The 24,901-nt window shown below is 33.9% G+C and overlaps 1 protein-coding gene across 1 annotated transcript; it reads left to right on the plus strand.

Moving 5' to 3' along the window:
• The first annotated feature begins 6,928 nt into the window (after nucleotides 1-6,928).
• On the plus strand, nucleotides 6,929-10,414 carry LOC135833867 (uncharacterized). Its single transcript, XM_065347674.1, has one exon. It carries the CDS (start codon nucleotides 6,995-6,997, stop codon nucleotides 10,307-10,309), a length of 3,315 nt encoding a protein of 1,104 aa, XP_065203746.1. The 5' UTR covers nucleotides 6,929-6,994; the 3' UTR covers nucleotides 10,310-10,414.
• Nucleotides 10,415-24,901: the final 14,487 nt, after the last annotated feature.

The raw sequence follows: 24,901 nt of genomic DNA on the forward strand, positions 1-24,901 counted from the left end.
TGTTCATTTACCTGTTCTTATGAAAGACTGTTTCAATGTCGAAAAAAAAGGTTCGTTTCGATTCGGAGGTTACTGTGTTCAATTTTGAACAAGACGAGTTTGTAAAATATTATCAAAATGCGCGTAAGGGGCCCTGGAAGCAGGAGTTGATGGATAGAATACGTTTTCAGCAACAAATTCGCAACATTCAACAAATTTTAGATCCAGTGTTGTCTTCGGAGCATCGTGATCAGGTTTTTCAACGCCTCAATTTGAAAAGTGATCAATTCTCATCAATTTAATATATTTAGTTTCCTTAACCTAGTACATAGGAATACAAAATACTCGTTTATATTTACTACGTTTTATAAAAAGTCGTTTTCAAGGTACAGGTAGGCGCCCCTTGAAACAGCAGCTACCTAAAAATCCTTTAAGAATGGTATTTTTCTGGTTATGTTGTAAAGGTTTACTTTTTGTAAGGGTGAGACTGTCACACACACAACGATGCGATGTCTTTAATTAATTAATTTGCCGCCGAACATCATGAGTAGGTTTTTCAATGCCACAATTTGAAAAGTGTTCAATTCTCATCAATTTAGTAAGTTTATTTGCCTTAACCTGGTACATAGGAATACAAAATACTCCTCTATATTTAAGCCATTTTTTAAAAAGTCGTTTTCAAGGAGGTATAAGCAAGTGTCCGTTGAAACAGCAACTATCTAAAAATCCTTTAATAAGGGTGTTTTTCTAGTTATGTTGTAGACATTCACATTTCAATCGGTGAGACTGTTACATACAAGAATGCGATGTGTTTAATTAATTAATTTGCCGCGGAGCATCGTGCATAGGTTTTTCAACCCCCCAATTTGAAGTGATAAATTCTCATCAATTTAATAAGTTCAGTTCCCTTACCCTAGTACATAGGTACACAAAATACTCGTCTATATTTACTCCATTTAAAATAAATCCTTTTCAAAGTATAGGCAAGTGTCCGTTAAAACAGCAGCTACCTAAAAATCCTTTAAGAAGGGGAATTTTTCAGGTATGTTGTAGATGTTCACATTTCAATCGGCGAGACTGCCACCTACAACGAATGTGATATCTTTAATTAATCTGCCGCAACGTTACCACAAAGCATTCATTGGGTTTGGAAAGTACCCTGCTAAGTATATTTTTTATAAGAAACAGTTCACCGCCTTTAAAACTTTATACAGCTGAGATGAAATGAAGTATTTTATAATTGAAAAAATCGTTGGTTGACAATTCCAAACTGAAATTCTTTGATTTGCCGCATACTTAATTGATCAGAACAGTTTCTAGATTATCAAGTGATACCTACTATAACTTGCATTAGGGTTGGTAAAAAAGGGTGGATCCTACCAACGTATGTAAAGCCAGTTCATGAACTATGTGTGCTAGCAGTGAGTTTAGTGAGAGGGCGGATCTATTTACGTAAATGAGAGCCTGTGCTCACAGAATTTTGTGTGTGTGGTGTGCATGGATAGCAAGGTGGACCTTACCCTAGAGAAAAATACCTTGATATATATAAAATGACTAGTTTGATCCAAAATATATTCATTTATGCTCGAATTCTTATTTAACTGAGCTTACTTGATTTTTAGTGCTCATTTTATTTTCAGTATTTTCACCTCAGTTTTAAGAAGTTTTTTCAACACTACTGCAGATCTTCTTTTTATAACAGTTCTCGTTCATAGTACTGCTGCTACTCTTTTTACAACAGTTTTCGTTTTTTTCACGTAATCTTCAATTACATATTCTGAGACTGCTGCTGCTGTTTTGCCAACATGGCTGTGGAATTGCATGATGAACTGCGGATTTTAAAAAGAAATCGTGAGCACTACTATCTGAAATGTTGCAATAAAATTTTTTGTGCCTGTCCGCCTAAGTGGAAAAGATTTCCAAAACCGAAGACCTTGATGGAGATGTGTGGTCTTACATTACGTCGCAGCTTCGTGCCGAGAAGTAGAAAAACACTTTGGACTTACTTGAGATCCAACCCGCATCCGGACATTCGCCCATACCTCCGAGAGGAACTATATGCGAGATATGAAGCCGACTACTGTTCTTTAACAGGACTTGATGCTTACGATGTGCCTTTGGTATTTAATAATATAAGACTAATAATTTCCAATTTAGTCAACATTTTGGACAATAATGGGTGTATAAATGTTTTAAACGATGTAAATGTTGTAGAAACGTTGAAAAAACTTCCATTCTTTTTAAATGATTTTTTTCTCAACGACCCTAAAGATGTATATAAATTTAATTGTACATTCAAGCCTCCAGTATGGTTCATAAGTGAACACATTTGGTCAATTTATACTAAAAGTAAGCCCACAATAGTGCATGAAAAACTGTGCAAAACAGAATATCAAGATAACCCTGCAAACTTGGATGAGATTTTCAACATTTTTCCAGAGTTTAATTGTAAAGTATGTTTTTTTGCACAAGTAGTTATCTCAGAATGGGGAAGGGGGAGGTGGTTTGAAGTTGGAGACGTTCCGGAATCTGTTTTGAATGAATACATAGCAAAGCATGAGGGAATAGAGCAAGTGGGTGAGGAGGGGGGTGTCAGCATTGTAAATTTATGGACTGCAGTTCGTTATGCGACTAGAAAAAAACAGTATGAGCTTTCATATTTTTATAAAATGTTGATTGCAAATTTCTATAGCAAGGTTTATATTAAAAATTACAACGATCTAGAAAAAAGGGGGGAGAAAATTGATCCACCATTGATATATTGCGATTTTTTGCTGGATGATTTAGAAAGCCTGATCTTGGCAACAGGAAGTGTTCTCGCAGGGGGGAGCTGTGACTACTACTCAACAGTAATTTTGAATAAGTTGAGTAAAAAGTCACTATACTTCAATGTAGAGCTTCTAGGGCGGGATTTCGCTTGTGATACAGTATATTGTGCCGCAGGATGTGTAGTTTTTCATAGGATGTACAATAATCGATTTCTGATAAGTCAGTGTGTCTGGCAAATTTTTGGATACCCCCCAATTAACAAAAAATGTACCTATAGTCAAACAAAAAAATGTGTTGTTGCAGCATTTGCTGGTTTTGCGCTTGATTATTGGCAAATTTTGGATGTATATAGACCAAAAAATGAAATAGAAAAAAGCTATCAAGCTACGATAGCTTACACAATTTTAAATTCGGGTGGAAAAGTGAATAACATAGAATACCCAAAATTAGAAATTGAAGTTTACGACATTGTCAGATATACTCCCGATTATTTAGATAACTTGATGTATTGGTGTGAGAGGTATGCATTCCATCCTTTGGTACATTTTTTCATTCATGATAAGGTAATTAAGAGCACTTTTGAGCTGTCATGTGGATGTAAGAGGGAATAATTTGTAAATAACTATAGTTTTAGAAAAATTTATATTTAAGGTCACTACAATGTAAACTTTACACCTTATCAACTTTCTAAGTATGTTAAATGAATTTTCAGCACATTCAATAAACCTTTTAAACATTATATGTACGAGTTTGTTATTTAAAAAAAAAAAAAAAAAACATACACACACTTCACCTTGACTGAAAGATACTTCTGCTCTTAGTAGGTGGTTTTTGTTCTGTCTACAGTACATAGATTCTAGCTACATCAGCTATTTCAAAACAAAGCAACATAAAAACTAAAATAATGAGAGTCACATATAAAAGTATGAAAACTAAAATTAATGTTTCACCACGAATTTGTGAATTTGATGAATTTGAAGATTTTTCCAAACATTTATTTGATTCAAGCATTGGTTCAGATGTACTCGGAAATGTATTAGGTGCGAGAGTATTTGTTGTCTGGTTCACAGTAGGGATTGAAACAGTTTCTGACCTCGGAGGTATAGTAGTGGTTTCACTTTCATTCATTGATGTAGGTACAGAAATGGTATTAGTTGTGAGGGTAGCAGGGGGTTGGAAGATCGTTGGAGTTTGTTTAGCAGACAGTAAGATATTTTCATTCATAGGTACATTCGCGAGAACACTTCTGTTTGGGTGAGTAGCAGGGGTAGGTAGAGTTATCGGAGCTTGTTCAACTGACGTGATGTTTTCATTTATTGGTACATATGCTACTGTAGTCTTGGTTGGGTGTGTAGCAGGGGGTTGAAAGGTCGTTGTAGCTGGTTTAGATGAGGCGATATTATCCCAGCTAATATTTCCGGCAACAAAACCCTCGTATTTCTTCAAATTAAAAACTACTTCGTCTTTATTAGAGTATTGTTCGGCCTTGCAGGTATATTTTCCATAGGCGGCATCTTTATCTAGATTGATCTCCAACATGCTTGAATTTTCGTTTGGAGATGAAATAATAACACCTTGTTTACCATTCCACAAAGGGTAAGTATTTTTAAACCAGGTAATATTAGGTGGAGGTACAGCTATGGTATCGCATTCGAGCCACACAGTTTTATTGAAAGGTAGTCTAAACTCTTCATACCTATCTTTCAATATTCTGACTGGTATAATTTGCTCAAGTTTGATGGGTACAATTTTTTTCCAGATATGCTGATCCATACGCTCATAAGCATGACATTCATAAATTCCTATGTCTTTTTCAATGACGTCATTGATTTCCAATTTATTCCCCCTTATTTTCACTCTATCATTCTCAAAATGAACCAAATTATTATTAAAAAACCAAATATATTTTGATGCAGTTACTGATTCGGCAAAACAGGGTAGTAGAGCAGTTGTGTTCTTTCCTATGTTGGTATAAAATACTTTCCTACCTATGTAATCGTCATACTGAACCACATGGATATGCATATGTTCTTCAACTAGTTTACCATCAGGTGAGTACCCTCCACAGGTATATCGCCCCTTCGTTCCATCATGAATATTTTTAATTTGTAAAGTAGCAATTCTGTTGTTTTCCCATTTAGTATCATGTGCTTCAATGTCCTTGTTATTCATAAGACTAGCAGCTGTACCTCCTGGCCCATACCAGGTCAACAATGTCACATTATGCCAAGTTTTACAAGCAATTTCAACCTCGTTTCCATTGCTTGTGTTAAAATTCACAAAAAGAGTTAGCAGAGAACAACTTACACTCAATATACACACGCAACACACAACAATGCAAAACAGTAAACGAGCCATGATTCACATTTTCATTTCAGTTCATTCCTTTATATATTATTTTAATTCGTTCACTAGGGATTCAAAATTAATGAATCTATTTTGGGGGGGGGGGGGCATGTAGAAAATATAAAATGAGCATTTTAGTGAAATCTGGTCATTTTGTGAAAGCAGAGAGTAACTCAGTTAGCATTTTTCACGTCATAAATTTCCATCAAAAAAATAATGAAAATCTGTGTAAAAATCAATTTCAAGTGACTTACCTACACCTCACAACATAAATTATTCGCCATGGTTCTATTGAGATGTGTTAAGGTAAAAAATAAACTAAGAATAGTCATAGATGATGATAATTATAATAGAAATTTCTTCTGTGCTTTTCCAAGGGACATGAGAAAAGAAAACTGTACTTATGATGTGGACCCCCATTACGTTCATTTTCGAGGTGGTCATTATTCAATCACGAAGAGGAGCAAAATACATATTCTAGTTCAACAACCTGGTCAAATTTTCGAAGATGAAGGTATGACAACATGCTGTATTTGCATGGATGATGAAAAATTCTTCATTTATGAACCTTGCGGACATTACTATGTGTGCAAAAATTGTAATGAAAATCTGAAAAATTGTCCAATTTGCAGAGTTGAAATTACCCACTCTTATCCTAAAACTTTCCTCGGACTATGACAGTTGAGGAGCATCAGTGAAGCTTTCCCATTAAAAGCCATTAAAAATCCATTGAAACCTGAATTTTAATGCACTTGTTTCTCATTTTTTGCATCATGCATTGAAATAAAAATGGCAAAAAATCAGTTTAAAATAAAATCAAAGTAAACAATTCATCATTTTTTCACGTCATGAAATTTTACTAAAAAAATCTCCAATATCTGTTGAAAAAACAAATTTCAATATTTTTTTTCAAGTCTCTGAAAATATGTTGAAAAATACGTGTTTTTAAATATTTTTTAGTACTGTTAGGTATACATTTTTCAGAAAAAAAATGGTTTGAAATCTGTTTAAAGGAGAATTTACAGTTCATAAGCAAAACAAATAAAATGACTCTGATATTTACTTAACATTTTTGTCAAAGTCTTTGAAAATCCGTTGAAAAACGGAATTTTTAGGTTATAAATTTTGAATTAATTGGTCAAGTAAAGGCGGAGTGATGGTGGTGATCTCTGGTGGTGGGAATCTTACCTTAGTTTGGGGGCGTGTAAAAGGGCGGATATTGTGAAAAAACTATAAAACGAAACTTTGAAGTGGGCTGCTTTCATTCATGTTTTGCATTCTCTTGCTATGCTCCTGTGAACTTTTTTAAGTTTGTGCTAAGTGTTACGTATATGAACTTTTACATAGAATTGTATTCTCTCGAGGTTTTTCAATTTTTGAGCAGTTTTTTCATTTTGTTTCAATGGCATTCGAGTGTGATGAATGTAATCAATCTTTTAATAGGAGATTCAATTTAGAACGTCATATTTATGCAAAGCATAGAAATCGAAGGGAAACTTTCAAGTGCAACCACTGTCAGCATGAGTTCACTAGGAAAGATAATTATAAAACACACGTTGATCAATTAAATTGTGTCTCACAGAGGAAGAGGTCAAAGAGGCCAGCACCAGCTCGTCAAATTGAAACTCATCAACCACCCAAGAAATTCAAGCCTTACAGCATAAAGCACTGCAACGAATGTGATAAAGACATTGAATTATCAATGTTTGGCGGACATCTTCGGAGTTTGGAACACAAAAATAACTGCTGCTGGAAAACCATAAATTCTAAGGTTGAAGAGGTCAAATCAGCATTCAAGAGTCGGATAAAAAGCTATTGAATTACACCAAATGAAGTATTTCATGATATACCAGAATTTCTAAATAATGTATACACAAAAGTCAACTAAATTATTGCGGAAATGGCTTTACAACATAGAAATTTCAAGTATAATGTTGAATTATTTGCGACCTATAATAAACCCATAGATATGATCGACATAAAATCTTTCAATACCAAGAACGTAATATATTGCGCAGAAAGTGGTGATTTGAATGAATCGTACGAAGAATTTAAAAATACAATAAAAACTAAGAGCGAGGAATTTCAGGGCAAAGGATCTGGTTGGTCATTAGACAAAATTCTTTTTTTAGAAGTGAATTTAAATAAGTATAACCCTCTTAAAGGCAGCTCATATCTACAGTTACCTAAATGGGTACTTCTTAAAAGGGCTGTTGTGAACATTAAGAATAACGATCAAGCCTGTTTTGCTTGGGCATTAATTTCAGCATTACATCCGGCACCTCATTACAAAAAATGTACCAGAATGAGTTCTTATCCAAATTATAAAGAAGTCTTAAATTTCGAAGGTATTGAATTCCCAGTTAAACTCAGAGACCTAAAAAAATTTGAAAAAAATAATCCAATCAGTGTCAATGTTTTTGGTATTGATGGGGAAAAAATTATAGGACCATTATTTTTTTCAAAAAATGTCAGTCCAGAACGAATTCACATAAATTTATTATACATTCAAAATGATTTGGGTAATGGTCACTACTGCTGGATAAGAAATCTTGGTAGACTTGTTTCTTCTCAATTAAACTCAAATCAGCATAAAAAATACTTATGCAATGGTTGTTTAATAAATTTTCAATCCTCCCAAAGATTAAAACGACACGAGGAAAACGATTGTAATCATATTGTTACTTTTTTACCTAAGGGTGATTCGGCAAAAATAAAATTTAAAAATGAACACAAAATGCTGCGTGTCCCTTTTGTGATTTATGCAGATTTCGAAGCCTATTTAAAACCATTCTCTTCTTGTTCAAATGATCCGACTACATCTCATACAGAAAATGTTTCACTACACGAACCTTTCAGTTTTGCCTGCTATACCAAGTGCTCGTTTGATTCAAAATTAGATAAATATCACCTGTATAGGGGGGTTGACTGTGTAAAGCAGTTCTGGATGTACCTGCGAGACGAAGCAAAACGAGCTAACTTGTACCTGTCCGTGACTGTACCGATGAAACCGTTAACACCTGAACAAGAAAACCAATTTGTAAGTGCTACTGTGTGTTACATTTGTGAGACAGAATATAAGGTTGATGATATCATTGTACGAGATCACGATCATTTCACAGGGTTATATCGAGGTAGTGCTCACCAAATTTGCAACCTAAATTTACATCGCCCTGATTTTGTGCCTGTGATCATGCATAATTTGACTAATTATGACGCTCATTTTATAATACCTGAAATAGGATATGATAAAAGTAGGGTCGAATTAATAGCCAGCACTAAAGAAAAATACATTTCATTTACGAAATACATAGGTGTAGATTGCATCGATTCTCAAGGGATATTTAAAAAAGATCACATCAAACTCCGTTTTTTGGACTCTTGTAGGTTTTTAGCTGCCAGTTTGGACAAACTTGTGAAAAATTTACTTCCGAGCCAACTAAAAACTTTGAAATGTCATTTTCAGGATGAGGAAGAATTTAATTTGATGCGTATGAAAGGTGTGTTTCCTTATGAATTTACAGATTGTGAAGAAAAACTCAAATTAGAGCATTTACCTTCACAAGATCAATTTTATTCAAAATTGACAAAATCTGGCATAGCAAATGAGGAATATAAGCGAGCAGAGAACATTTGGAGCAAGTTTGATTGCAAAAATTTAGGTGACTACTCAGATTTATATCTAAAAACTGATGTTCTACTGTTGACTGACGTGTTTGAAAATTTTAGGGATTTATGTCTAGATACTTATAAACTGGATCCGGCTCAGTACTATACTTCTCCAGGGCTAAGTTGGGATGCGATGCTGAAATATACTAAAATTACATTGGATTTATTCACAGATATAGATATGGTACATTTTATTCAAAAAGGAATCAGAGGTGGCCTTTCTCAATGTACAAAACGTCAAGCCACAGCCAATAACACTTATATGAAAAAATTTGACCCCTCCAAACCCACTCATCATTTAGTTTATTTGGATTGTAACAACTTATATGGCCACAGTTTGAATAGCTATCTCGCTCATAGTAAATTCGAGTGGGTTGAGGATGTGTGCAATTTTAATGTGTTTGAAATTGGAGATGATGCTGAAATAGGGTATATCTTAGAGGTAGACTTGGAGTACCCAAAACATTTACACGATGATCATAAAGATTTTCCATTCTGTCCAGAATCTATGATTCCTCCTGGTTCAAAATTAAAACAGCCTAAATTGATTGCCAATGTTTTTGATAAGAAAAATTACATCATTCATTATTCTAACTTGAAACAATGTCTCTCACAAGGCCTGAAATTGATCAAAATACATCGAATCTTGAAATTTAAACAATCTCGTTGGTTAAAACCCTACATAGACCTAAACACTGCTAAAAGAGCTCAGTCAAAATCGGATTTTGAAAAAGATTTTTGGAAATTAATGAATAATTCGGTTTTTGGAAAAACAATGGAATCGGTGGAAAAACGGATTGATGTTAGACTGGTGACTCATTTCAAATCTAAAAGTAATAAAAGGGGGGCCCAGTACTACATAAATTTACCGCAATTCAATAGTTGCACTATTTTTAATGAGAACTTGGTAGCTGTAGAATTGAGCAAAATAAAAATAATGTATGACAAGCCAATTTACATAGGTTTCACTGTTTTGGACTCTTCAAAACTACTTATGTACGATTTTCATTACTCTGTAATCAAGCCCCTGTATGAAGAGAGAGTTGAGCTTTGTTATACTGATACTGACTCCCTCTTATATGATATCAAAACGGATGATTTTTATAAAGATATTTTACCCTTCATACCTACTTATTTCGACACCAGTGACTACCCAGAAGAAAATATCTATAATTTTCCAATTGTTAATAAAAAGGTTGTTGGAAAATTCAAAGATGAGTGTCAAGGTAGGATCATGGCTGAATTTATTGGTTTGAAATCAAAGTCATACTGTTTCAATGTAGAGGATAGAATCACAAAGAAATGTAAAGGTATTAAAAAATGTGTCGTTGAAAAAGATATGACAATGGAAGATTATAAAAAATGTTTAGAAAATAGAACTTCTATTTTTAAGCCAATGTATAGTTTTCGTAGTGATAAGCATATAATTTATACACAATTATTAAATAAAAAAGCCCTAAGCTTTTCAGATGATAAGAGATTTTTATTACCCAATGGCATTGAAACCCTTCCTTGGGGTCATTATAAAATAAGTGAATTTCAATAAGATTGTACAGTTTACTTAAGTACTTACCTGTTCTATTTTATTTATGCACCTAGGTGGGTAAAAGTCAGCTTGTATCCTCAAAAAATCACGAATTCGTCAGTTTTCTATTCCTAGAGTCATTGTTTCTAGGATTGTTGGTTTTTGATTTTTTAACAAAAAACTAGAACTTTTCAAAATGTGAAAATTCCATTTTTCAATTTTTGCCAACTTGCAAACTGACTTTTGTCCTACCTGTACTTGTATTGAATTTTATGATTTAATAAACCTTTTCAAGAAAAAAATAGTTTCATTTCTAATCATAGTTTTAAAAGAGAAAAACACGTTTTCCAGTAAAAAATATTTATTTACGTAAAATCTGATGCAAAATTTTCAATATACCACTGAAACATTAAATTCATGTGCACTAATACACAGCAACTATGATTAAAGTCGCATCTGCTCGTATTTACAATGGCAGGATATTTTTTTCGTAGCTCTCTTAATGAAGGTGTTTTCATTTCTTCACCCATCTCAATTACTGTCACATTATACCTATTTAGTTTATTTTTCAGGTATCTTGCTTTTTCATCACCCTTCACAAATATTTTTCCATTATGAGCGTGTTGGCCAAGTTCATCAAGGATGTTTGCTAGTTCGTTGTACTCCATGTAACCACTGTCCCATTCGATCATTTGCAGGTGTTCAACTTGCCACTTGGCAGAGAAGCGATTCGAGGCAGGTAAGACATCAAAGGTGTAGGGTGGTAGGTATACGTGATGAAATCCATACTGACCCTTCAAGTCGCGTGCAGCAATTTCCTTAATGATGATTGAGTTGCGCCAGTCACAGTAAAATGAGAAGTCTACAAAAAATGCAGCTGACTGCCTCGCCATGGTAAAATTGTCCTTTTTTACATGCATATGAATCTGGCAATAAATAATAACAATGCCACACAAAATTGAAAGCAATGAGCTTGAAGTCATTCAGCTTGTGGGAAGTATATGTGATTTGTACGATGCCAGTCACAGAAATACTTGTATTTCACTCTATCTGCCAGTTTATATATGCGATTTTGAGCAAGAATTCTCATCTCCTGTTGGATGATTCTGCAAACCGAGTTGTCAAGTCTATCGAACGCATTTTTTGAAATGTAGGTTAAATTTGGCAAATCTTCATCTTCAATCGCTTCAACTGGCTGCTTTTTTATCCCAGGGTGTGGAATGTAGTAATTTACCAACTCTGAGAAAATACAGATGGAATAAATCTGATAACGCTGCAGGTGATCAAATCTGAATGAAATTAAGTCACGCAATATTTCACTCAACTCCTCAAATTGTGCTTCGTTGATTACAATGATAGTTTGAGAGCTCCTTAAATCAACAACACGAAGTGAAATTTTATCACAGATAAGTTTATAGATGCCAAGGTATTCAGTTCTCTGGTCTGTATTATTAGGCTCTTCAACTATATCTTGGGTTGGCAGTGATTGAGTTGTAAGCTCCACAGTTGATTTTTCATTGGTAGGAGGTTTTTCAACTTGATTTTTTTGCACAAATGGATATTTAGGCTCAATATTTTCAAAAAATGGAATATTGATAAATTTAAACCAATCATAAGATTTTAGCTTGAAAAATGTTTTATTTTTAAACCCCTCATCATCGGCTATGACGACTGTTGGATGGAAATCATCATCAATGTTCAGTCCCATTTTAACGATCAAAGAATTTTCTATAAAGGAAACATCGGAATTTAGTAGTAGGTTCATCTTGTAAAAAAATGATCAAGCACAGTGCACAACTATAAAATATTCACAAAGCAACTGAGAGCTGGCATAAATGAAACACACACTACCGACAATAAGCGAAACGAACACAACTCACATCATTAAACGATAGTATACTTCGGAGAACTGAGTGTACAACTGACGAGTTTATAAAGTATACTATTAGAAGGGTGAAAAAACAGAGTGCGCAACCAACTCGCATCTGCATGGTTCAGGTAGCTGTAGTACCTACTGACGAGTTTATAAAGTATACTATTGGAAGGGAGAAAAAACACAGTGCGCAACTAACTCGCACCTGCATGGTTCAGGTAGCTGTAGTACCTATAACTAGGTAGAAGAAGAATTGACAGAAGTATCAATCCGCCCAACATTTTTTTTTTGAAAAATTTACTAATTATTTGGTAAAATGTCAGATTTTGGGATCCAGCTGTTTTCTGATTCGTCAAATCCTAACCATTTAACAAGCAATTGATTACCTCGAGTTTGAAGAATTTTTTCAATCAAGTATACATTCGGATGTTTCGTTTCTTGCAACTCTTCGGCATAAAAAGTACCCTTAATTTCAGCACCCTTCAAATCTTTCAGTATGTAAGTAATTGGACGAGTATTTGTTTGAACTTTTACTACTGTAAATATCTCAGTTGACCACCTTGGCAAATACCCCGGAACAAATAGGACTTTTTGATATGAAATTCTTACTTTAGCTCCAACCTTGAATTTTGGCTTTAAAGTAGGCTGCTTAACAGGTCCTGTATTTTTGATGATATTTTTCAATATTGTAGCCTGATTGCGTTCATTAACCTGTGATGGAGTGCATTCTATGGTCCTATGGTACCTATTATTGTAAATTTCTAAAAGCTTGGGTAAAATTTTGAGGTATTCATATGACCCCCTCACACTGAACTCGCGAAACATTAAATGGCGAAGACTTTGATTGAACCTTTCAATTATCCCTGCCTTAACTATGCTATAAGTTGAGTAGTGGTGAATTTTATATTTTTTGTAAATTTTTTCACAGTCAGAGTTGTAAAATTCGGTACCCTGATCGGTATGTAAGTATTTTGGGGGTTTTGGGAGAGTAGAAAAAATTGAATTCAATGCAGCAGCCACCTCCTGACCAGATTTCAGTTTCAGGGGTATACACCAAGCATATTTTGAAAAGCAATTTATAACTGTCAAAATATATTTAAATTGCTCATTATCTGCCGCATAAGCTATCATGTCAACCAAGTCAGCAGCAAACAAGTCATAGAGACCTTTTATCTCAACCCTTCTTCTCAAGTAGTTTCTTCTTGCTGGCTTGTGTAATTCAAGTGCCACCTCACGTTTTGCCGAAGTCATACTCTGTATGCAATAATACCAGCTTCAATCAATTCTTCAATAATGGAATGTAGCTCTCTTTTCAAGTCTTCTGAGTGATTTCCAGCGTTTTGCTCGCCAACAAGTACCTTCATTCGATTGATTAACTCGTTGAAATCATTATAATAAACCAGCTGATATTTTTTATTTGAAGGGGTGATTAGAGCCTTTCTGGGGTCGGATATGCAACCTCCGGATTTTGGAGTTGAGAATAAACTTTTAATAAATTGAAATTTATCCCCCCTCTGCCACTTGAGGCGACCATCACTTCTTAAATGAGGTTTTGTAAGTGTTAGTATCTGTTTATATGTACTTAGATCTTCAGGGAGTACATTATTGTAAGACTTTTGAGAAGTCGTTAATAATTGCATTAACCCTGGTGTTTTTTTGAAAAACTGATCTTGAATTTGAATTTTAGATTGGTTTATGTATATAGGTGTGTTACCTATAGTAAATGAGCCAAGCTTTTTATCAAATTTTATACCATATATGGGGTCATCACTAGGTGATATGAGCGAACCGATCTTGTCAGTTTTTTTTCTGGAAATTTTATAGGAAATGGTGGGCTTATGTCGTTGTCTGAGTAACCTAGGACCCTCCTTGGAGTCATTGATTTTTTCATCTGTGGTTTTATTCATTTGATTATCTGGGTGGGTTTCTGTTTTTATTTTGATCAAATTTTGTTCACTGCTGGTTTGGGTTTCTACATCTCGCTGTTTTTTAAAACTATTTTTCAAATCTTGTAGTGGTTGTACTATAGGTGCCAAGTTCTCCATAATTTTTCGTTGCTTGTTAATTTTTGTGTCTTGAAGTAGCTCAAATTTCTCCCTAATTTCATCAGAAATGTTGACCAGTTCTTTTTTTTTCAGCAATTTCCCTATTGAAATAGGGGGGTGCTGTGACCCTTCTAGCCCTGAGCTTTCCTTTCTCACGTCTTGCTTTCATTGCTTAAGGATATGAAATGATATAGGGAACAACGTAAACGACCTCTATTTATAGGAGATTGTGTGTCAATCACTAAAAAACCATACTGTTCTTTCCAACATAGGGCGCAAATTTTTTGAAATTTTTTGAAATCTAGGTCAGCACTCAAGTGATCATCATATACATGGCGTGTATTCAGAGTATCTTGTTTAAAAAGTGTAATAAAGTTGGCGTTATCTCGAATTAGATGCTTACTGATTCGACAATAGCTCTGAACCAATAGAAATACAGATAAATTTTTATGACGGCCCATTGAAAAATATGAGCGTAGTTTTGGATTTGCCTCATTTGATGAGCTTACATCGTCAAAAATGATGATAGAATTTGGTTTGCAATCTTGAGGTTCGCAGATTTTTTCAGGGGTGTCAAACGTGTAGTATCCAATTTCTGGTAGCAAACTGAAAATTTTTTTCAATTTTTCATATTTGTCTTGAAATAGACTTTTACTCACAACGTAAACATTTTCATATTTGAGCCCATTCTTGTGTATCAGCAAAGTAATCATCAAATTGGTTTTCCCACAACCAGATGGTCCTACTAGAAGACCCCTAATTGTGTTGGGAAAAAGGTACCCATGTACTGAGCGTTCATCACCCCCCTCAAGCATACAATGATGTACTGGTAATTTTACACCCTGCTCTAGAATTTTCATCACTTATACTTTTACACTCGCACTTGTCTCACAAATAACATGTCTCCACCTATCTTAAGAGTATTTATAGAAAACTCGAAGCAATGCCCCCACCCCCTTTGAAACAAAAAAATATATAAAAAAGTATAAATAGGTGTACTACTCTTAAAAATTCATCATTTCAAGTTCGGCAATGGTGATTAGATATTGTTCAAAAAAAGTGAAACGTGGTAAAGGTGTTCTTAATTGGTTAATTGATCATCTACCTTTCGAAGCTCACATACCAGGATATAATTTCTGTGGACCAGGAACCAGATTACAACAACGACTTGCCAGAGGTGATAAAGGTATTAATCGAATGGACGAAGCTTGTAAAATTCACGACATTGCATACTCTCAGAATAAAACTGTAGATTTGAGAAATCAAGCAGATAAGGAATTACTCAAAGCAGCTCTGTCAAGAGGTCAAGCAAAAGACTCCAGCTTAGGTGAAAAACTAGCAGCTCACTCTATCTCAGCAGCAATGTTGGCAAAAGTTACAACTGGATCAGGTTTTAGGGGTAAAAGGCAGCCCAGGAAAACTCGCCGCGGAAGAAAAATGCGAAAAAGAAAACGTACTCGAGGAGGAGGGCTCACTTTCAGCCAAGTTGTGAAGAAAGCCAGACACGCTATAAAAGGAAAATCAAAAACAGATTTTCGTAAAGCTGTTAAAGAATCACTCGCCTCAATTAGAAGAGTTCGTGTTAGAAAGCAACCAGCCAGAGTTATCCCTTTACCTAGAGGTGGTGGAGCTTTAGCAATAATACCTATCTTGGGTGCGCTTTCACGGGCAGGTAGGATTGTTGGTCGTATTGCAAGTGTAATTGCAACTGCAAAAAAAGTCAACGAACTCAGAAAAGAATTCCAGAATCGGACTCACATAGGAAGTGGACTCTACGTTGATAAGCACAAACAAGGTTTGGGATTATTTTTTGAATAATGAAAAACACTAGGAAGAGAAAAAAGCGAATTTTAGTAAAATTACCTTCAAGTAAAAAACCACTATATGACTATCAGATGATGTATTATGTTAAGAAACTGAAAATTCCTCATTTTCGTGGTATATTCTGTCGTGATGAACTTCCTAAGAGGCCTCTTAAAAATGAAAGTCTGATTTTAAACTTGGATACTTCCTATGGAGGGGGGACACACTGGCAGGCGATGAGTAAACAAAAAAATGAAGTGATTGTGTTTGATAGCTTTGGTAGAATACCATTATTACCAGAACTGATGCAATATTTAAAAGGTTGTCAAATTTATTACAATTGTATGGGAAATCAGGGTATAAATAGTGTGAATTGCGGTCATTTTGTTCTTAAGTTTTTAGCTAAGCAATACCACCCGCATTGCACAATCAAAGGCTCAAAAATTAGTATATAAGGGGTTCCATTAAAAAAATTTCATCATTTTAAAATGAGCTCATTCAGACTTCATATCTGTGGGAAGGGGTCCACACTTATCAACTCAATCCACCCCCCAATACATCTTAAGCCATATGCAAAGTATGAGATTGCATTGATTTCTTTTACAGTATTTAATGACATAATTTTGGAGAAGGATAATAATTTTTTCTTCCACTATGACGACGGCATTGTACCCAATAAAAATGCCTTCAAGGTTGAATGTGAAAGTTATACTTATGATAACATAGTAAAGCAGATAACTGACCACTTTCCTGAGTCAAACACCATAAAATTTCAATTCAATGAAAAATCTCATAAATGTACAATTTTGTCAAAATATCCGCTGGAGTTTGGTTGGAAAGATAGTATCTTGACCCTATTAGGATTCCCAGAATATTATCAAGATTTCGATGCTGTAAATACACTTCGCACCCTAGGCATGTATACCTATAAAGCACCCTATAAAGTTCAAGTTCAAAAATCTTCCGAGCACTATAACATAAATATAAGTGCCAACTGTGTCACAAATTCATATAAAAATGATAAATTGTCACATATTTTACATTCATTCACTGTGTCTGCACCTCGACGCACGTTAATTGTTGAGCAGCCAGTTCATCCTATTTATGTTTCCATTTCAAAAGGTATTCATACTTTAAGTGATATTGTATTGCATTTGGAGGATGAGGATGGAAATTTGATTAATTTTGGAAATAATTATGTGACCATTATACTTCTATTGGTTGAAAGAATTTGATAAATTACTCATGATTACCTATAATAATCACTCAAATTACTCAAATCCCCTGAGAAAACGTATAAAAGGTGGTGAAATTGGTATAAATTTGCACTGCCCATTCAAAAAGGATAGAAAACGGATCAATCAGAAGATAACAGCAAGTAATAAGAAATTTTTGAAAAAACTTGGGTTCAAAGTTCTAGTTTAATCAGTTAAAATGATCAGTAGTGAAAATTTGCATTTATCAGAGTCAGTTGAGTATGATGATAGCATCAAGTACTTCACTTGGAATACATTTCGTCCATATTCGCCTACCAGTCTTACATACAATGATGAAATACGAATTCCTATATTAAATAAGGAAATTTTCACCCTCCCCTGTCGCTCATACCTATACATTTCTGGAAAAGTATCCGATGCTAAAGGTACAAATTACAAATTCGATTTTAATGGTCTCATGTACCTATTTAATACAATTTCATACGAGTTGAATAATCAAGTACTAGACAGAAACCTAAATGTCGGACTGGTCAGTTCTGTGAAAAACTACCTCACATGTGCTGAAAGTTTGAAAAATTATTATGAATCCCTCGGTTTTTCATTTTCTGAGTCATATAAATCATGCTACAATGATACAACTGGTGACTTTGAATTATACATGCCTATGGACTGCCTACTTGGAATATTTGAAGATTGTAAGCAAGTTGTGGTAAATGCTACACAGGAGCTAATAATTACAAGAGCTAGAAATGATGCAAATGTATTTTATTTGGGGGGTGTCGCCCCTGCTGCCAATGCTGATGGCACTGCGGCCCCTACACCTTCAATAACCCTTAATGAAGTGAGCTGGAAAATGCCAGTAATTTATCCGTCAGATGCGCTAAAATTGAAGTTTTTAAACACAATAAAAGGTAATAAAAACATATTGTTGAGTTTTAGATCTTGGCAGGTATATAATTGCCCTTCTTTGCCGCAGACAACACATCATAATTGGTGTGTCCGTGTGAGTAATTCACTTTTAAAGCCTAGATACGTAATAGTATTTTTCCAAACTAAAAGGAAAAATGATTACTCAAAACGAATGAGTAAATTTGACAATCTGGCATTGGAGTCCTATAGATTAGAGTTGAATGATCGATCCTATCCTTGTGAAATACCCTTGATAGATTTTGATAAGAAACAGACTTCAATTTTATATCACATGTTTGCCCAATTTCACTCAGCCTATTATAATTTACCAATCATAAACACTCGTTATGGAATGGATGAATTCATCAGCTCCATACCTATGATTGTGTTCAATTGCTCTCATCAAGAAGAGAATTTGAATTCTGCATTAACTGGGCCTATAAATATACGTTTTGAATTTAGATGTAAGAATAATGTAGCTACTGATACTGAAGCATTTTGTATTATAATTTATGACCATATATTTTCCTATAACTCATTTGATGGAATTGTAAAACAGATTTTGTAAATTAGACATAAAATTGTATGTACACATTGTAAAATAAACTTGAAATAGATTTTTTTCAAAAATTAAAAAACGTGTGTTTATTTATACTCGTACGTAGGCGAATTGTCCCTAATACACAGCAGATCCCATTCTCAAGGAACATTGCAATCGGCAGTTGATTAATAAAATTACCTTGATAGCAAAATAGGGTAGGTATTCTTTCCTAATGAACTGACCTGTCAATACTCAGGTCATAAACATATCTATTTTATTGCTTAACACTCCAAATTGGGTGGCCAGGTAAACTGAGGTAAGAAGTTTATTGAAAAATAAAGACTTCGTTTCATCCCCCTGCAACCTTTTACCACCACATTTTCAACGAATTTTTTCAATTTTGTACCATTGAAACAATCGGTTCACTAAAACAGAATTAGTATGCTTTAGTGAAGTGTGTTTTAAAGGTCGATCCTTCCGTTCTCTTCATTTTAATAAATACTTATCACGTTTTTTAATATCTTTTTTTTTACAAATATCTGGGATTTTTTCAATTTCTCAGATTTTTTTAATTTTCTCAGATTTTTTTTAAACATTTTATTTCGTTCAAATATCTGGAGAATAGGAAACATGGAAGATAATAAAATCGTAAGTACATTTTCATTTTTTTTTCATTTTTATTAAATATGTGATCGCTTATTTTTTTCGTTTTTTTTATGGGCTTTCTTCAATTTGTGGCAAATTATGTTGAAAGCGCGTTTTCCCTTCTTTTTTATGTCAAAAAATCTTTTTAAAGTGCAAAAATACGTTTTTCAAAATTTTAGCAAATTCAAGTATTTTTTATAATTCTGTGATGCAGAAAAAGTTTAAAAATCGCGTATTTCTTGTTTGAAAATTCATTAAACACCAAAGTTGAACAAAAAAGGTCATTTTTTCCAATTCTTTCAATTTTTTGAATTTTCCAATTTGATACAGTTTACCATTTTTTGCAAAATGATACAAGAACATAAAAAATGGAACAAAATCTATCAATTTGGAGCATTTTTTCGAGGGTTTTTCAACGTTTTATAAATTTATAGGTCACTACACATTTTTCAAGTAAGCTACTTTCCCATATTTTAATTTTTGAAGTTTCAAGCACATATGAGTAATTTTTTCTAAATACGAAAAATTAAATTTGACTATGGGTGAGCTCAGTTCTGAGCTACAATTACTTGGTGGATAACGCCTGCATCACACACTTTGCGTTTTAAAATATTTTTACAAATAAAAAAAAAACTGAAAAATATATGATTTTAAAGTTTTGTGCAGCTTAGAAATTATTAAAAATGCATACGTGAATTCGAGTAAAATTTATAAAATGCATGTTTCTGCGCTTTAAAAAGTTTTTTGACACGAAAACGAAGGGAAAAAACACGCTTTCAACATTTTTCGGCAACTTAAAATTATCAAAACTATGAGAATTTGTGTAAAAATGAAAAATGCTTGATGTGTACGTATTTGAAAATTTTTCTTACATGAACATAAATGAAAAATAGACGATTTTAATATAAAAAACATATCCTCAGTAGGTGATTGAATTTTTTTTTGGAAATGATACCAATATTACTCATGAAAATGAATTTAAAATATGTGATGTTTCAATTTTGAGGTAGAATTAAATTATTAAAACCATGAATTCGTCACAATTGAACTTGAAACATTGAAAATTAAAATAGAGGAAAGTAGTTTACTTGAAAAAATGCGTAGAATCGGAAAAATGGCTTTGTTTTTTGTGCAACTTTAATGTTTAAAAAATTTTCAAACATGAAATACACGATTTTAAAACTTATTCTGCACCACAGAATTATAAAAAAATACTTGAATTTGCTAAATTTGAAAAATGTATTTTTGAACTTGACAGTTGGAAAAATTTTTGTACATTGAATTGTGCAAAAAATATGCAATTTTCAAATTTTTTGGACAACATAAAATCATTTTAAAAAATGCGAATTTGCTCCAAATAATATTACCTAAAATAATTAATTTTCTTGTTTTCTCTTTTTGAAGATATTCAACAACTTGGATGATGATGATGACGAATATGTTGAGTTTGTCTTGGGGTTACATGCAGTGCTGATAGACCTTAGCACAGAAGAGAGGAGCGAAATCTACGATGAGGTAAATATTCCAATATTTGTTAATTTTATAATGTTCTTTTAGTAGGTAGTATGAGTACCTAACACTTTTTTTTTTTGTATAGGATAACATACGATACTTATCACTGCCAATCCGAGGACCAACCCCCCCAAAACGAAGAACAATTGTGGAGAGGATTACCTATAGGCCTTGCCCATCAACACCGAAAAAGAAGGAAAGGATAATTGTAAGCAAAATAATAATTTATTGTTATTAGGTGTCCCTTAATTTTGCCAATTTTCATCGAATGTGATTTTTTTCAGGCAAAAGATTTTGTGTATAAGTTATCCCTTCGGGGGTTACACAGAAAATGCTACTGTGATTGCAATGCGTTTGGTTTGGATATGGCGAGTTTCATTCCTGTGGTGGCTGACCGCTCTAGAGGATGTGGGATGCGAATTTTGGAGTTGGTATGTCATAAAATCTTATCATTTTTACTTTCCACCTAAATACATTAAACTTGAATACGTGATTCTAATATATTTATTTTTTTCAGAATCACAACAGCTGTGTACTCGCCTTTAAAAAAAGGCCCAGATTAGGAATCATAAAACACCTGAGATATACATACAGCCGCAATTTTTTAAATAACGGCGTGTGTCGTAAACTATTTTTGTAAATTTTTTTTTATTGTACCTATGTATGTATATTCTAGAACATTGTACAATTTAAGTATGTAAACAAGTATATATTATAATTTCATAATTTCTTTTTCCATTTAATATGTACCTTGTATATTTGGATTTGTGTTTGGTTGTCAGAGGGGATGGGGGGAAAGAGAGCAAATATTCCCATCCTGAAAAAAAGTAGGGATAAAACGAATATTTTAATTAATTAAAGGGGTAAAGTAAGCTTCAATTTGGGCTAATGTATGGTTGAGGGAGAGAGGGGAGTGGGGAGACTTCGGCGCAACATTTAGAATTAAATTTTTAAAACCTGGTAAGCATATAACCGAGCTTGGGACCACCTTTTCAAAGGAGCCATAGGAAAAGGATTGCTCCTTTTGCTCCTTTGAAAATGTGGGGGTCTAGAGCTCGGTTATATCTCACTACTCATATCTTGTCCACCACCAACCTTCTGAATCCGAATTTCACCATTCTGAGTCATTCTGAAGCCTCTTGCGCGATCTTTGATGCCTCTACAGATTTTGAAAATTTCTCTAGAATGGCAAGCGAATTGGGCAGCTGAAAATCGAGTTGTCGCTTATGCTCGACTTCTTCAACGAGTTTATCTACATTTGAGCTAATATTCAAGCGAACACTTCGAGTGCGTTTTTTCAACAAGCATTTTTCATTACAGCGGTCGAAAAAACGCGCTGATGAAGGTATGCGCCTCGAAATCCACTCAAACGTGGATAAACCCTTTAATAAACAGGATGAGAATAAGCCACAACTCGATTTTTAGCTTCACAAGTTAATTTCCACGCCGTCTGCAGAAAATTTAAAAAATCTGTTGCTGAAATCAAAAATTGTGCTTGGAAGCTCCGGAATAGCCAGAAATGGTGAAATTTGATTCGCAGGAGTTTATACTCGTATTTCGTATGCACCTACCTGTAGTTTCAGGACTGATTTCAATCTTTTTTATTTAAATATTTTTTTAAGCATAATTTTTTTAACGCGTAAACTGCCGAAAATAGTTAATTTAAAATTTTTAAAAATTCGCCAAAAAATCGAAAACACAAAGATTTTTGAGCCCTATACCTACAGCTCAATCAAAAAATGCATTTTTCGACTTTTCGGTGAATTTTTGAAAATCAAATTCAAAACTGCTGAAAATGAGTTGAAACCGTTTTCAATCGAGTACCTAAGTATTTTATAGCAAAGTTTTGTTTTTTCCCCACTTTTTAAGCCGAATATTTTCAAAAATTCATCGAAAAATACGATTTAGCAACTGAAAATTTGACTTCTGGCGGCGTAACGACGTTTTTTTACATGCTCTTTCGATTCAATTTCGTTCGATTCGAAAAAAAATGTTTCCCGCTGGTTGAGACACTTCTCCTTATATCGATAGAAAAACAACTGAAATGAACTGAACAAGAACATTTTAAAATTTATAGTAGCCGAGCCGTCATTTCGGGGAAAAAAAATAAAAATACGCCTGCATTATTGAAAAAAATAAATATATATGGTACGTATATTCGCTGACCTCGCTGCTTTGTTCTGCCATTTAGTGCGAATGTGAGGTTCGATGAGTTGTATGTTGAACTTCAATTGCAATGTAAGCATGTATCCTATATCCATTCCATTCATTTGTTAACCTATTTTACATGTAAACAGTTTTAACAAGTAATGATATAAATGTAAACAAGCTGCTAAATAAAGAGGAAAAATTAATTGCGTAATTCATTCTTTTAACGATAACCGAGCAAACAAATATATTGTTCATTTTTTTTTTATTTATCTGAAAATTACAAATTTTACGTTGAATTTTCTAGAGAGTAGATAAGTAAGTAGGTATTTTAAATTTTCAAATTTTTATCGGCTTCTGCATGGGAACGGAAAGTCTTTGCGCTATTAAAAAATCCTTACGTGACGTGACAATGGTTAAAATATGGATAAACGTGAAATTAAGATTCAAAATTGAGAACTTAGACGCAGGCAGGTATAGGTTTTGAAAAGAACAAGTTGTAAACAAATTGAAAAGCAGTAAAGCACATTACCGCTGAGGAAGTACCTAGTGAAAGTTTCCAAATACGTTACATCGGTATAGGTAATTAAAATCGAACGATAACAAATTACAAATGCAAATGAAATAGAATGGTTTGAAATCGATGACAATTTAACGAATGAGAAATGCGCGTAAATGTAAATTGTTTCGAGGTTTGACCGACGAAGCCTCATCGATCGTTTCCTCGATGTCTTTTTGAATCTACAAAAAAATATGAATTTAGAAAGTAGGTAAGTACTTAACGAGAGTTTAAAAAGAAAAAATGAAAATTGGTTTGAAAACAATTTTAAAACTTTGAACTTTCCTCTCATTTCTAAAAAGTAAGTAGGTATGTATTATTTTTGCAGATAAGTAAGAAGCTCATTCTTTATTAACCCTTTACTTTTTTGCGAACCACTCGTCAAAATTGACTCAAAATGCCATACGCCGCCGTATTTCTAACAGAATCAAAATTTCAATTCGCGTACACTTCAGCAGTTCAAAATTTGATTATGACACGTAGCTGACATGCTGTCATGGTGAGCCAAAAGTTCAGAGCTTTCAAAAAAGGGTAGGGGTAAATAGTGACTTTGCCCCGAGCCCAGACTTTATATAAGAGAATCCGAAAAATAAAAATTCCCAGAATTATGAGAATAGATATGTAAGTACCTACTAGAAAAATTTGCTTTTGATGCCCTTTTTGAATAAACAATCGATCAAATTTAATACCCAACTTTTTCCATACCTAGTTGACATTTTATAGACAAGTCCAGCGAACGACATTTGCTCAATTTCCGTCAATTAGTTTCAGAATCGGAGTCAAGGGCCGATATTCTGCATTCTTCATCAGCAGCTACAACGCTGTTTGAAATAATGCTACTTCAATTACAATATACAAGTTCAAAAAGCCATAATCCGATCGCTTTATCATGTAAATTTGCGCGGACAAGTTTCGCATAAATGATAGTGATAGGTAGCCGAGCGACCTTTAAAAATGAAATGATACAGGCAAGTACTGGTATCTGTGGCGCACGGCGCACACCAAACCGCCATCGACGACATTATAAGCAAGCAAATATGCGTGAAATCGGTGTGGACTGTGGAAGCTGCGTGGTGCTGTCAGTGGTCAGTGGTCAGTGGTGACCACCACCGCCACCACCGGGCACCGGTTACCCGTACGAGTCCTGCATGTACACATAGGTACTTCTGCAAGCCAGCTGTATGGAATGATTAGTAAAAATGTCACGTAATTAAGCATGACGTTATTAATGCGGACACGGGACACGGGACACCGCTAACCATCAAACAAAGAATTAACTTATAATGTTATTATTTTTCATTTCATTGTAAATTACACGGACCTTCTGATTTGGTCGTTATGCATTTAATATGAATACGAGT

Source organism: Planococcus citri, chromosome 2 (genome assembly GCF_950023065.1).
Source record: "Planococcus citri chromosome 2, ihPlaCitr1.1, whole genome shotgun sequence".
In the NCBI taxonomy this organism is placed as follows: Eukaryota; Metazoa; Arthropoda; class Insecta; order Hemiptera; family Pseudococcidae; genus Planococcus; species Planococcus citri.